Source organism: Apodemus sylvaticus, chromosome 1, assembly GCF_947179515.1.
Source record: "Apodemus sylvaticus chromosome 1, mApoSyl1.1, whole genome shotgun sequence".
NCBI classification, from domain to species: Eukaryota; Metazoa; Chordata; class Mammalia; order Rodentia; family Muridae; genus Apodemus; species Apodemus sylvaticus.
Genome location: NC_067472.1, coordinates 46436567 through 46451851, shown reverse-complemented (window position 1 = coordinate 46451851; position 15285 = coordinate 46436567). Strand labels below are relative to the sequence as shown.

The 15285-nt window shown below is 40.3% G+C and overlaps 1 protein-coding gene across 1 annotated transcript in view; it reads left to right on the top strand.

Annotated features, from left to right (window-relative positions):
- Positions 1-15285, top strand: part of LOC127689275 (guanine nucleotide-binding protein G(q) subunit alpha) — a 254203-nt gene that overhangs the window by 77640 nt on the left and 161278 nt on the right. Inside the window, exon 2 of the mRNA XM_052188768.1 lies at positions 9016-9200. Within this exon, the coding sequence (XP_052044728.1) occupies positions 9016-9200 (185 nt within the window). The remainder of the gene's footprint in view (positions 1-9015; positions 9201-15285) is intronic.

Here is a 15285-nt window from a genome sequence, read left to right as displayed (position 1 = left end):
GTATTCTAGTTATCTAACTGACTATAGTAAAATCAGTGTTTGTGTTCAGATGACCTTACTTAATTTAATAATGCCTCTAAAGCAAAGCAGTAGTGATAGTAGGAGTTCATATATGTAAAATGGAAGTTGAAAAGTGCATGATTTAAGTAAGAATTCTCATAAGGAAAAATATTGTATGTTGAAGTTGCTAAGATTTATATAGTAAGAATGTATCTCTCATGGTTTTACTATTATACTTCAGAGTGCTGCTAGTTAATGGCACAGTCTGTAATAGATACTAAACAAGGAGGGAAAAGGCATATACTCGTGTATATAGCAAGAAGACAATATAGATATTGGCAACTAACTATATGTCATATATATGACTATATAGAGTTTGAAAACTGCAGTTACAGAGATCATGGTAGGCCTGTGGAGCATGAACTTACCCTTAGCCATAAAGCTGTCAATAGGAGAAACCAGAGTAGTTAACAGATACATAGGATATACCATGCCCTAGGGTGGTTAACAAATACATAGTATATACCATGTTCCAGTAGTTAATAAATATTAGTATACACCATATCCCAGAGTAGTTAACAGATTATAGTATATATCATGTGGATAGATTCATGAAACTGAGAAGAGATTAGGATCTTTAACATTATGGAGTATTTTCTCTGTAGTCATTTCTTTAGAACCCATTATTATATAAATGTGCGGCCAGCAAAAGTCAGTGATACAAGTGTCATTTCTCCGTTTCCCAGGGAGGAAATAAAGGAACAGAATGGATTTCCTAGTGATAGTATTAGAAGACTCAATATAGTTCATATATTCAGCTAATTTAGTTTTGAGACATGGTCTCATATATCCCAGGGTAACTTCAAGCTTAAGTAGTTGAGGATAAACTTGTTTTTCTGATCCTCTGGCTTTCAGGTTCTGGGATTATAGCATGGGTTATGATGCTTGTTTTAAGTGGTGCTGAGATTCCAACCTAGGTCGTCTTATGTGTTGATGAGCACTTTCCTGATCTCTGTCTGGCCCTGTATTTATCACTCAACACTTACAGGCAGATAAGGGATGTGTGCAGTAATGCTGAACTCTTCTTGAATACTTCTTTATGGTGGGAAGGACTTCTGTGCCAATGTGACTTTAGATGTAGGTTGAATTTTGGAGAAATTTGTTGAGGTAGTAAATACACCACCCATCATACATTAATATAAAGTGAAATAAGTATAAAGTACAACCCTTTAAGAAAAGCTAGAATAACACCCTCACGTTTGGGTGTTAATAACAAAGGAGGGAACTCAGAGGAAAGTAGGCGAGTCAACAATACAAATGATACATTTATACAGCAGCTTTAAATCAGTCACTAAGAAGAAAGTGTGAGATCAGGAAGTGCGTGAACCTAAGCACTGGTTTCACCTTCAAAACAAAACTGTTCAATGAAACAAAACAAGCAGCTTCTTCAATAAAATTTCAAGTAAAGATACATTCAGAGAATCAATACAGATGAGAAAAATGTGGAACATTTCATATTGAGTATAAAAATTATATATATATAAAACTATATATATATATAAAATTATATATATATATAGTTTCTTAAATTTGGGGGATTTAGAAATGTAGTCCTGGAAGCAGCCCACTGACAGCAGGGGTTGGTCCGGCTGTAGGAGCCCAGAGCTGCCCAGAGGCTGTATTGCGCACATGCGCACACAGCCCTCTCAGGAAGGAGAGTTAGCCATAGTTCTCAGGAAGGAGAGTTAGCCATAGTTCTCTTCAGGAAGGCTATCAGATCATTCTTTTTTTTTTTTTTTTTTTTTAAGATTTATTTATTATATGTAAGTACACTGTTGCTGTCTTCAGACACACCAGAAGAGGGCGTCAGATCTCTTTATAGATGGTTGTGAGCTACCATGTGGTTGAACTCAGACCTTCGGAAGAGCAGTCAATAAGTGCTCTTACCCACTGAGCCATCTCTCCAGCCTCAGCATCATTCTTTATACAAGTCAAAAAGTTGGAAGTGCTCAGAATGCCTTATGCCAGAGGAATTGTTAAGTATTGCACATCCTTATGACAGTCTTTGTTATGGATAATTTCCAAAAAGCACAATTAGCATCCTGGAATAATTATCATAGATGGCAAGTAGAAATGATACACCATTGTTCAAGAAGAAGAAGAAGAACAACAACAACAACAACAAAAATACCTAGAAAAAGAAACTGCAATGAAATATTTAAAATGTTCTATTTTCTCTAACTTCTTGGCACTCTTACCTCTCACTCCTCTGGCCCCTCTTGGGCTCTCCTCCCCTCCCCCTCTCTCCACATGGTCATGGCTGGCCACCACTTTTCTACTCTCTCCCTCTCTCTGCCTTTCTGTGCCTCTACTACCCCATTAACTCCCATCCTCTGCCCTGAATAAACTCTACTACTCTATTAAAAAAAAGTTTTATTTTTAGAAGCATTTTCTAGGGTGAGTATTTATAACTTTGATAAGAAGGAGGAGAGTTCAGAAGATAAGGTATATGAAAGGGAGTCTTTTATAGAGAGGAAACCATGGTAGGCTCTAGTCTGTCTTCTTCCTAACTGTCAAATAGCATTTCTTGAATGTCACTCTCCTCTTTGGTAAAACCAGTTAGCTCTAGGCTTGAAACTTTTCTCTGAAATACTACTTGTAGGCTTGTAGGGAGGCGGGGTGGGAAGGTGAGCGGATGGGCGTGAAGAGAACTCCCCAGAAAGCTTTACCCTGAAGAATCACATATATTTTCTGTTCTCCAAACTATAGCTAGTTTTTTAATTAAAAAAAATTAGATGCAGCTCATCTGCTATTTAAAAGTTTATCCATTCAGATTTTTTTAGTATATTTAGAAGGTCATGTAACAACTGATACTAGTTTTATTGTTCTTTGCTTGGTTTTTCTTTGAGACAGTCTTGCTGTGTAGCCCAGCTAACTTAGAACTCATTTTGTAGAATAGGCCTTTTTGTAGAATAGGTCATTCTTGAAGTTCTTCTAGCTTTTGCTTCCCTAAGGGCATCGATAGCCATGCCTAGCTTTTGATGTTCTTTTTTTTTTTTTTTTTTTTAAATGCTAAGAGGCTCCCCATGGGCACAGCTCAGAAAGAGTGTTAGGGCTGGAAGATAGGACAGTTAGTAGTGTTTCTTGCAGACATGAGGACCTGAGTCTGATTTCCATGTTGGAGCCAGCCAGTTGTGGTCCTGTGTGCTTTTCGTCCCAGCAGTGGTTCTTTGAACATGCAGATCCCTGGGGCATTCAAATCTGTCTTCTTAACTGTCCTAAGACAGGAAGAATGCCAGCCACATTCACCTACTTGGCAAATTCCAGCCTAAGAGACATAGTCTTAAAAAATGACTATGTCTGAGGAACACTGCCTGATGTTGTCCATTGGCTTATACATATATGTACATGTAGACATGCCAGAGGAGCCTCACTGTCTGTCTGTCTGTCTGCCTGCCTGCCTGCCTGTCTCTTGTTTCACCCTCTGTCTCTTTCTCTGTCCTCTTCCTCTCTCGCTCACTCCTGAGGACATATATGCACTTTGATGAGTCTTACAATGCCTATTAGACAACTTTCTGTGAGGCTTTAACTTCTTTGGGAAACCTAAGGCCACACAATTTCCAAAGTACTTCCAGTAATTAGCTGAATTTCCAGTGTACTTTGTCTGCCTTTTTGTTGAAAACAAATTAACCGAATTAGCTATTACTACACTTCCTGGTCCAGTTAGTTTTTACTTATAATTGGTAATACCAAATTTAGTTTTTTTTTTTTTTGGCTATATTTAAAAAAATTGACTAGTATCTTCTACAAGACTACACTGGGGATAAATGATTAAATATACCCAGCTGTTACCTAGAAGGACAGTTTTGTGAAGAAGAGAAAGTTGGAGTGGCTGTTGTCAGAGATGGCCAGCTTCCTGTGTGAGAGAAAGAAAACACAAAGGCAGAATGTGCACTTAAAAGCAGTCAGCCTGAAGGACAGACAGCATGTGGATTGCAGTTGGCTTAGGGTTTGGCCACATTCTTACCATTAATTCTTTGCAGGTTGTAGGTGACTGATGTGCTCCTTGCTAGGAATTCATCCTTGAAGTATCTGGTTCTACCTTATACAAGGTGATACAGAAGCCCATGTTCAGCTTGCTGGGCCTGAGATTTCATGCTATTCCTGCCTTAACCCAGTGGATCTGAAACAAGTTGCCAGACTTGTAATGCAGCCTCACAAGCCTTGTTTTTCTCCCTTTATCTGGGAGCTGGCCAAGCAGGAGGGTGGGGTCGGAGCATTTGGCTTCAGCATTTATATTCATCAAGAACTTCAGAATCTCCAAATACAGTCATGAAAGGCCAGGGCAGGATGAAATAAGTATATTCATTGTATAATCTTCAATACAACAGTTTTCCTGACTGTATTTTGGAATTTCTCTTTTATCTATATAATCTAAAGAAGTGGTGTGGTCCTCCTAGGTCTATTTTCTGCTTTTCTCTCAGGTAAATAGAATGAATAAGTGAACTGTTAGAATTCCTAGTAATGTTAGTGCTTGTTCTGCTGGATCTTTGTATGTAGATGGGCCACCAGAGTCCTTCTAAGCAGGCACAGTAGCAGTAGCTACATTATAGAAGTTGTATAGTAGTAGAGCATTGAGGGCTGCTTGTGCATGTGCGACTGACTGTTCATTGGCAGATCTTTTGATAGGATAGTAGTCCAAGAAGGTAGTTTGAGTGTGAGATAGAATCAATGAGTCTATGATTACTTCAACAAAAATGCTAATTAAAGAGCAAAGTACTAAATCTGTGATTGCTTTCTGTAATAAATGCTAATTCATGACCCTTAGGATAATGTATGATTAAATTTGAAAGTCATTTTTGACAGAACCATTTGCAGATCACATCATGCAAATTGGCAGAATAATTACCATAAGTGTGGATGCTTCCTGTGAATTGGATTAAAAATATGAATTTGTAGCAGGCTCTATATGTAGGTTTTGGTTGTGTTGAAAAGATCTTGACAAAGAAAACCTGAACTGTGAACATTGTGTGTGTGTGTGTGTGTGTGTGTGTGTGTGCGTGTGTGTATGAGATGGTGCAAGCCAACCAGCCTACCAAGCCATGTCCTCTATTGTAGGGTATTAAATGTATGTTTAATGTTTGTTCTGATGGATTGTGATGCCAAGTGAAGTAGGGATTGTTCTTTGTCCTTTACCCAGATTCAGGGGCAGGGAAGGAAAAGCATAGGTTCTCTGCAGCCAAACACAAGTGCTGGATGAAAGAGCCTTTAACAGATAGCATGGCTCTAGTCTCATGCTTCTGGGAGCTGTCCTAAGAAATGCAGTGGATGTTTCTAAAGACACAAGCAACTTGTCTAGAGACAGTTTGTAGAGACATGCTGAGAGGGAATTGCTGAAGGAGAAAACAGACTTCCCATGGGCCTCACATTCTACCATAGGCTGACTTGCTTGTTAAATGTTATTAAATGATTTGAGGAGACATGTGTTCAGTGTAGCAGAAAATAGGAGGCCAGTCATATGATGACACAGGTATACATATCACTGACTTTTCACGGACAGGTAGTGTATCCAAAGTACGTGGTGAAGTGTAAAGGATGTGTACAAGTTTCTTTGTTTTGCTTACAAAAGAGGTGACAGAAAGCACAAATCACTATGTTCTTTATATTAGGGAGGGGGAGGAGAGAGGGGACCTGTGCACAGATACACACAACCTCTCTAATTTATTTATTATATAGGTTTAATTACTGTATTTCTGAGTACTGAGGGGAGACTCACAGCCCAGAGTTCCTGTTTGAGCTTTCTCACATTTTGTTTGTTTAGCTTCATTACAGTAGTCTCTAGAAGACCGACTTGTGAGTGAGGTACTGAAAATGATGTACTTGACAAAACAGAGAGTCAGTCGTAGAAAAGCTTATGGACACAGGGCAGAGGAGGAAGAGAGGGTAGCCTCCATCTGCTTTCTTCTCCTGCATATCACCTAACACTCCTCAGTTTTTATTTAGGTTTTGTAGTTGTCTGTTCATGCCAGAAACATTTCCCCTGGATGACTGAGGAACAATTTATGAAAGTGTGAACTAGACATAGGTAGTAAGGTCTAATAAGAGCCAAGAATCCAGAGAGGAAAGCCGTATAGATGGACTGCTCTGCAGTTGCCCGTGGTCCCTGGAAGGGGACACTGCACATCTGAGTAGCTGGTGTTAGAACATAGTTCTGGCTTTCTTGCTGCTGCCGCTGTCTTGCTGTCTTAGCTGAGAGGATCTTGGTAAAGGCCAAGATGTTCATGGAACCTGTACCTTTCGGCCTCCAGGGCAGCACCCAGCAAGATGGGGGTGGGGTGAAAGGAGCCCTGGCTCCTTTTCTGGGAGTAGTTGGTTTTATTATTATTGTTGTTGTCTGGGAGTAGTTGCTTTATTGTTGTTATTGTTACTACTACTGCTGCTGCTGCTGCTGCTGCTACTACTACTACTATTAATTTATTTTAAGGACTCCAGGAATATATCCAAGGAGATAATAAGTGCTGACCGTTCTTGTTAAAGAGATCTAAAGAAATGCAAGTCAGTGTAGCTCATACTCCATGTACTATTTATCTTTTTATTTAAGGGGTAATTATGTAAAGATTGTCTTTCAGATAATCAGGAGGAAAGGGACCCTACTTTCTGACTCACTTTACTTTTTACTTTCATTAATTTTACAATTAAGATCTCTTGGGGCTGGAAAGATGGTTCAGTGGCTAAGAACCCAAGTTCGGTTTCCAGCACCCATGTTAGGTGGCTCACAGCAGCCTGTAATTACAGGTCCACAGGCTCTAGCTCCCTTATCCGGTCTCCTTGGACATCTGCACTCATCGGCATATGCCATACATAGACATCCCCTCACCAATGCACATAACACATCTTTAAAAACTAAAATTTTGACAAGATCAGGAAAGGGGAGATCTTATACCTTTGATCTCCTTGGGCACCAAATTTGCATGTACATAACCACACTCACACACATACGTATACATTTATTTATTTATTTATTTATTTATTTATTTATTTATTTATTTTAAGGAAAAATCTCTGCTGCTTTTGTAGTGTAAAGAACTGGCAGAGATGTGATAGTCATTCCTACAGTCTGCCTTTCCTTGTTCTTTTTTCTTTCTAAGCTTTTTTCTTACATCTTTTTGATTGCTTAAAAAAGTAAAAGTAGCCGGATGGTGGTGGCGCACGCCTGTAATCCCAGCACTATGGGAGGCAGAGGCAGGCGGGTTTCTGAGTTCAAGGCCAGCCTGGTCTACAGAGTGAGTTCCAGGACAGCCAGGGCTACACAGAGAAACCCTGTCTCGGAAAAACCAAATCCAAAAAAAAAAAAGTAAAAGTATTAGTTTCTATAAGTTATTGATAGATATGATTACTAATTAGTGGCTGCTTTTCTATTGGAGAAAGGCTTTTTTTAGTTATCTGGTATTTGTGGTGAGGATTATAGAATATTCATTATAACTTTCAAATTAAGCTCACTAAAATGTGAATTAGCTTTTACATTTCAATGTTACATTTATATGTCAAGGTGTTCTTTATCACCTAATTAAAATTTATAGAGCAGGCTGGGGAGATGGCTCAGAGTATTATGCCTGAACCACACAAGTGTGAGGCCTGGGGTTTAGAGCCTCATCCCTTGTACATGTGGGCGCATAATTACAAGGCTCCAAAGGTGAAAAGGGTCTCTTCAGAATTGGCTGGCTAGTTGTTTTAATGAAATCAGTGAGCTCTGGATTCAGTTGGAAGAGCTTGCCTCAATGAAATATGATGGAGAATGACTGAAGACAATTCCTGACACCTACCATGGGCTTCCATCTGTATGTCTGTGCTCGAGAGAAAGAGTGTGTGTGTGTATGTGTGTGTGTGTGTGTGTGTATGCATATACCCACATAAATGCAAGCAATAAATAAACAAACCACCTGCAGTAGAGCATTAGGTTCAGAATGTCTGAGAGCTTGTATTGTCTGAATGTTATTTAAGATGCTTTGGTTAAAAAAAAATAGTTCTTATTTGAATGGTCATGATTTTTTTATGAAAAGAGCAATAAATCAAAACATCAGAAAAGCAGCATGGTGTGAGGGTGGATTTGCAGTTTATGTCTTAGTCTCTCCCTCTCATCTCCCCTTCCTCCCCCCCCCCCCCCCCCCCCCCCCCCCCCCCCCCCCCCCCCCGTCCTCAGTGGACTTGCTGGGAGGAGGGCCATCATTCTCACTCATTTTGTTTTTTCATATTTAAATATCTGGAATGTGTGTGTGTGTGTGTGTTTTAATGTTCTTTACATTGTTGGGGAGTGGAAAAGGACTTGAGAAAAGGCACTTTCATTTCAAAATGTGACATTTTTAGATTTAGAAATGTATATTGAAGATGGTAAAGATAAGAAAAACTGGAAGACAAACATCTAACAACAACAAAACCTCATAACAACAACTAAGTTTCTGAGTTGTGTTATTCTCATGAATGAGACAGAGACATAACTCAACCAACCAGGCCCTATAAATAAACATTGTGGCTGCTACGGTCCAGAATGTAACCTGTGTTCTGGTCTCGCAGGAATTTGTTGTCTACTTTTGCCCCATTTCTTAACTGGAGAAAAACGTCTTCTGCTTGTTTATTTCTGAAATGCGTCAGTATAAGGATGTTGCCATTTCCAGAGTGCAAGCATTTCAGATATGCCTCAGGGGGAGGGCTTTGTCAAGTGTCAATGATTTTTCCCCCCATATGATGCCCTTGCACTTGTTTCTCAGAGCAGCAGGATTACAAATTCCCGTTTGATACATCTGGGCTCAGTGGCTTCCTAAGATGTGAATAGTATTTGAGCTCGTTTGCCTGCCTTTAAAATGGGTGTGCCTCATGCTCTAAGTGTTCTCTAAAGGCAGCATTTTAGAGAACCTTGTATGGCGCTTCTCTCAGCAGGACTTTTGAGGTCTAGTTTTGTTATCTGCAAGACCAGAAAGGCAGTTGTGATCTAACATGCTGCTGCCATTTCTATTCCAGGGACAGGGGAGAGTGGCAAGAGCACCTTCATCAAGCAGATGAGGATCATCCATGGGTCGGGGTACTCGGATGAAGACAAGAGGGGCTTTACCAAACTGGTGTATCAGAACATCTTCACAGCCATGCAGGCCATGATCAGAGCTATGGACACTCTCAAGATCCCATACAAGTATGAACACAATAAGGTAAGTGGAACAGTTGGCATTGGAACAGTTGACAGAATGGGGTCTAAACCCTTCTAAAGTGGCAGTGGGTATTTGAAATGTACTGCTTGATACTAGAAAATTGTTCACAGTTACAAAACTGGTTCTAGCTTATGGACTGCTACAGCAACATTGGAATTTCCTTTGATATTGCCTAAGCGTTGCTTCGTTGAATGGGAAGATTCACTGGCTGTGGAGGGAGCTGTGGACCAGATGGCATGGCACTGCATGTCTTTATAAGCCTCACTCTTTTCTAAGGATCTAAACTTAGGGAGCAGCTTGTAATACATTTCAGTAAGTTGCACACTTTTACCAAACTACGATGAATTTTTCCTTGAGTGTAGGTATCCATGATTTTGTCCACGGGAGTTCTTTATTTAAAAAAAAAAAAAAAAAACTTGTTTCTATAATGGTGAGCTGCTTCAAGTCACCCCACATTGAGGAAACATATGTTTTAAGATGTCTTTTGAACATACAGTGATATAGAGTTTGTTTATTTATAAATACCATCTTGTCTTTTCTCTGAATACAAGTGTTTGTAGCTAATGATAAAAGACTGTCATTTAGTAAATCCAGCTTATGTAAAGTGTATGGCCATGAGATGACTTCACTATTTAGTTCTTTCTAAAAGGTTGAATTTCAGTGTTCTTACACAGATATGTTCTCTTTATATTCTCTGTCTTGGTCTAGAATTTTGATTATTAATAAAAAGGAAGTGATCTAGTGCCCCTCTGTGTTAGCATGGCTAAAGACCTGTCTGGAATTGCAGGGTGGTGAAGAAGGTCTGAATTTAGCAGCTGGTATTCTTCCTGTATTCCTGTTGTAGGGTTTCATATGTGAACGCATTACCTCCTCAGATTGCAGGGTGCCTTTCAGGAAGCAAGCATGCTCTTTGGGAATCTTTCCCCCACAACAAAATGGGCAAAGCAGAAGCTTTTGCTCATTATGTAGAGCATTCCCAATAGAGGCTCCTGGAAACCCTTTGCAGCTGATTTGTGATTTCTGTAAATCTGTGAAATAAGGGATTGAGGCAGTGTAGACGTGTCTATAGTCTGTCCATTGCCAGTCTCTGCAAGAGAAACAAACCTGATATGGAGCTGTTACATGAAAAGAAATGATAGCAGGGATTCTGCCTATACTACCTTCAAGCTATCAATCTCACCTTTCTTTTTAGTCAATAGTTTTTGAGCATCCTTGGTCTGAAAGTCTGAGATCTCAAATGCTGTGGTGCTTATGTAGAGGACAAAGGATAGCTTGCAGGGTTCAGTCTTCCCCTCTACCTGTGTAAATCCAGTAAATGATTACAAATTTTGTGTAGAGTTACTGCCAAGCTATGTGCATTCCCTGGTTATGAAAAACAAGGGGCTTTTTGTTTAGATTTAAGCCTCACCTCACAGATACTTGTGTATATGCATGTGTTACCATATGTAAAAGCTCTGCATTCTAGGATGTTTCTGGTGCCAGCATTTCCTACACGGATACTCACCCTTACCTAGTTTCTAAGTTTAGTCTTTGAAGTTCTAATGACCAGGCTCATTTAGCAGCTAGTCTTTAGCTCCCTTTGCCTAAGTAACTGAGGGCTGTTACTATGATAGCTGGTTTTCCTTTTCATTTGGAGTGGAGGGGAACTGAGTGAATCAGTAAGTGCTATGCTACCTAAGAATAAAAAAGGATATGTCACAGGAAAGTACCTCATTAGGGTTGGGGGCATGATTCGGTCAGTAAAGCACTTATTGCAAGACTGAAGATCTGGGATCTTTCCTCAGAATTGAGCTAAAATTACTAAGGCATTATTACATAGGCATGTAATCCCAGCATTGGAGATGCAGAGACAGAAGGATTCCCAAGGCTCTTTAGCTAGCTAGCTAGCCTAACTGGTTAGCATCAGGCAAATGAGAATGGTCCCAGGGACACCTAGCAGCCCATGCTCTATTGCTCGTGTGCACACATACCCACTCCTAAGATGTAAGTAAGCGTCTGTTAAAAAGGTTTAAATTATTCTGATTTTTTTGTATTTCCTTAAAAAAAAAAAAAAAAAAACCCTCAAGTTCTTCTGTGCTATTTTCCAAGAAAAAGTGGCCAAAATTCTGAAGGCTGTACTATTCCTGTCTTTGATCAACTTAATAAGAAATTGCTACATAAAAATAAAACAAAACAAAAACCACAAGGGAATTTTCTTAGTTCACAGAAAGACCGCGTGCTGATTGCACTGAGGAATTTCCACCTGTGTCATACACAGAACTAACTGTCTCATGTTTTGCTCTGTCTGTCAAAAAATCAGGGAAGCCAAAGATTTGTAGGCTGCAGAAACCAAGCACTGGATGAGGAAGTAAGAGGCAAACTTTTGAGGGTGTGAGCTCACGGAGGCCTGAGAAGCTGAAGGACTGTGCTTGGGAGAGGTGAACATCAGCCAGTTTCAGTCTCTCAGCACTCAGTTCTGATTCAGATTCCTGGGAAAAAGTGTTGTGCTGGCCCGGCCTGGACTCTTTGCTCGTTTTTTAGACAGGGGAAGGAAGTCTGGCCAATGTGATTGACAGTCCCTGGGGGAAATCTGGGTACTGCTTGTGGAAAAAGGAGAACAATTCTGGCCCAGCTCACAAATGTCTTCTACAAAAGTGCACAGTCGATTTATAACACGGAATGACATGTGAACTCTCTGTAGATGCAAGTCCTCTGAGTTTACTTAGCATTTAACCTAGAATAAAATTTCTTATTCTGGACTTTCTCTGGGTTACAGGGTGGGAAGGGACTCAAAGAGGTTAGTGACACAGTGACTGCTATCTGGTGTGCACTGTGCTAAGTGTATACCAGCATTTGAGCCCTAGCACGGACAAGCCAAAGAATCTTGCATTCTTTACATTTGTTAAGAAATCTTCATTTCTTCATAGTTTAGGCCTGAATTTTCTCATGTGTGGGAGTAGGACAAACAATGATAAGATGTTTTCAAAGTTCAAAAGATCGTGCATGTGAAATACCTTTAAAATTTTTGGCAGTGTCAAATTGAGGAAAAGCCATCCTCAGAGACATGCTCATTGGGATGGGATGCCAAGGGAGACACAGAGCATTCCTTACCTGGATGTGTTTAAAGCAGAATGGACTGTTAATATGTGGCTTTTCTTAAAGCCGTCTTTCCTAACCAAAGCACACAATGACCTGGACAGCCTGGGATCCCTTCTGACAGCCGCCTTGGGCAGATCCTTGTCTTAGAACAGATAGGAGAGGACTGCATGAAGGAAAGCTCAGCAGTAGGCTGGCGCTGCTCTTCAGCACAGCTCATGGAGAGCATGTGTTCTCAGTAGTGGGTCGCGAGGGTCACCACCGTGAGCATGTCTGTACCTAAACTCTTGGTCTGAGCCCACACCACTAGTGCCTTAGACTCACTACCCCTCATTCTAGATAAGCCTACCAGCCACAGGGGATCACCTCTTTGATGTTTAAGGACATATAGTTTTGCCACTATTTCAACCTGTATGCATGAAGGCATATTTTGTATGAACTTTGGTATCTGTATTTCACTTAAATCATATTTGAGGGGTACCATAGAATTTTGCCTGGTGGTGAAAGTATTTTTTTTAAAGTTTTGTCAAATAATCATATTTGTTTAACATCTAGTTTTCTAGCTATTCTACAGGGTTTTTTGTTTGTTTTTATTTGTTTTCTTTAAAAAAGTGTTTCTGACTGTTAAAATAATATACAAATGTAAGCACTCTTGAATGTGGCTTTGGTAAACATGATTATGTTTACCAAAGGAAACCACATATACTTTTACCCTGTCTCTATTGAATTGATTTATAATTGCTTTGTAGGTGCTCTTCATATATTAATGCTACAACTTGGCTTAGTAAATGCAGTTGTGAATATCTTCTTTACTTTGGGATGTACTTTCCATATTCTTACTGGTTCCTTCAGTGCATGTTCTTAAATATGAAAGTTTTAAAAATTAGCACGGCCTAAGGCCTGACACTATTTCTTAGGTTATGAAACGTGCACAAAAAGGGATCTATCATGATTGACCTCTGAAAGACCCAACAAGCACTGAAAGAATCAGATACAGAATTTGCAGCCAACAATGGACAGAAGCTGCTGACCTGCGTGGTTGAATTAGGGAAAAGCTGAAAGAAGCTGAGGAGGAGGGTGACCCTGAAGGAGGACCAGCAGTCTCACTTAACCTGGATCCTGGAGATCTCTCAGACACTGGACCACCAAACAGGCAGCATACCCCAGCTAATACACCCCCAACACACATACAGCAGAGCATTGCAAGGTCTGGGTTCATTCAGAGAAGATGCACCTAACCCTCAAGAGACTGGAGACCCCAGGGAGTTTAGTGAGGTGGGGGATGGGGACATCCTTGTGAAAACAGGGGGTTGGGGAAGAGGTATGGGATGTGGATCAGGAGGGGAATAAAATCTGGAGAATAAATAAATAATTAAATAAATGGTTAAAATTTTAAAAAAAGATAAAAGAAGAAAATTTGCTCTACCTGGAAAAAAAAAATTAACATGACCAGAAGAATAACAACACTAGAGGATGGAGATTGAGCTTTTGTTATTTAAACTTAGCATGGTATTTAGCACAAAAATTGACTGTGTTGAATGAGTAAAATGAATGAATGAATCAGTGAATGAACATTTGTTTACCTTGATAAGCTTCGATGCACTACTGTTGGTATATTGTTTAAGAATACAGTTAATAGAGTCAAACACAACTTCATTTGAATCTGATTATAACTGAATTGCCTTTTGATATTGAATTCCAATTTCCTTATCGACAAATAGTGGTTTAATTCCTACTTCCTGCATATTATGAGAATCTTGACCATGAAGAATCTACTTTTTGCCTTATTTTCAGTTTCTCATACTTCCAGATACTTCTCTTCCTTATCTTCTCCCTTTCAGTAAGCGGAGGCATTAGCATCCTCACCTTAGCTCAGGCTCCAGGGAGATGCTGCCAATATGGGGCCCAGGTTGCCTATGTGGGCAGTCATAGCCGCAGCCACAGGCCCACCACAGCACACTATTCAGAAGCACAATTCTCAGGCAGAGGATCTTGTCAGGAGTCAAGCCATCCTGCTAAGGTCAATCAGGGTTGAGAGAAATGGCTAAAAGCAGCATTTTCTCATTTGTTTAGATATTTCAGTACTCTTCATTAAGGAACTCTCTGTTTCCTTTTTAAAATTAGTCTGATGGGTTTCTGTTGCTGAGCAGATGGAAAGTCCTTGGCATATAGTAACTGAATGGCTAAGTGAAAGATCACCCTGCTTAACAGTAGGCAGTATGTTCAGCTTTGAAAGAGAATGGGTGTACCTGGAGAGATTGGCAATGTTTCCCTAGCCACCTTTTTATTTTGGATGACCCCAGGGGAATGTGGCCTCCCCTTCCTGTTTTTGATAGGTAGAGGACATGGGACTTTGTTGGCTACAACCTGCCAAGCTGTTATGCATCTGTAATCTAGGAACCACTATGCACTGAAGATGAGGTTTGTGAACCATGTATTTGATGAATGAGTGGTCGATTCTCAGACTGAAGATAATATATGGGTGGACAAGACCATCCAGATGCACAATTTCTATGACGCCAGCTACTCTTCAGTTGAGCTACACTGAACCTACCTGGGCATCTCTGGGTGCTATGCAATTGTGGCCCACAAGAAAAATGTGGCTGAGCAGTACATCCAGGTCAGTGACACCCTGGTCACTATGATGTGTGCGTGGAGTTTCCTTCCACATCTTGTTCTATTGTTATTTGTGTCCAACTGGACTTCATTGCTAGAAAGTTCATCCATGGAAGTTAGGATGAGGTGGCTTGCATTAATAAGAATGTCTGGGAATGAAGTACAGGCAGAAACTTGGTTTTTAGAAGAAGGAGCTAGGATCTAGTCAGAGCAGCTGTCCTCATGTGGAACACGTGGAACAAAAGCCTCCTCTCAGGAGTGCTGTGGGAGCTGGCCAGCAAGACCCGCAGCATCTGGGACACTCTTCTCCCCACGCTGAGCTCAGAATGTCTACCTTTCCAGACGCAGTGGATGAGCTTGACTAGTCAGGCTAGTAGTAGCTTTTAGAAAACAA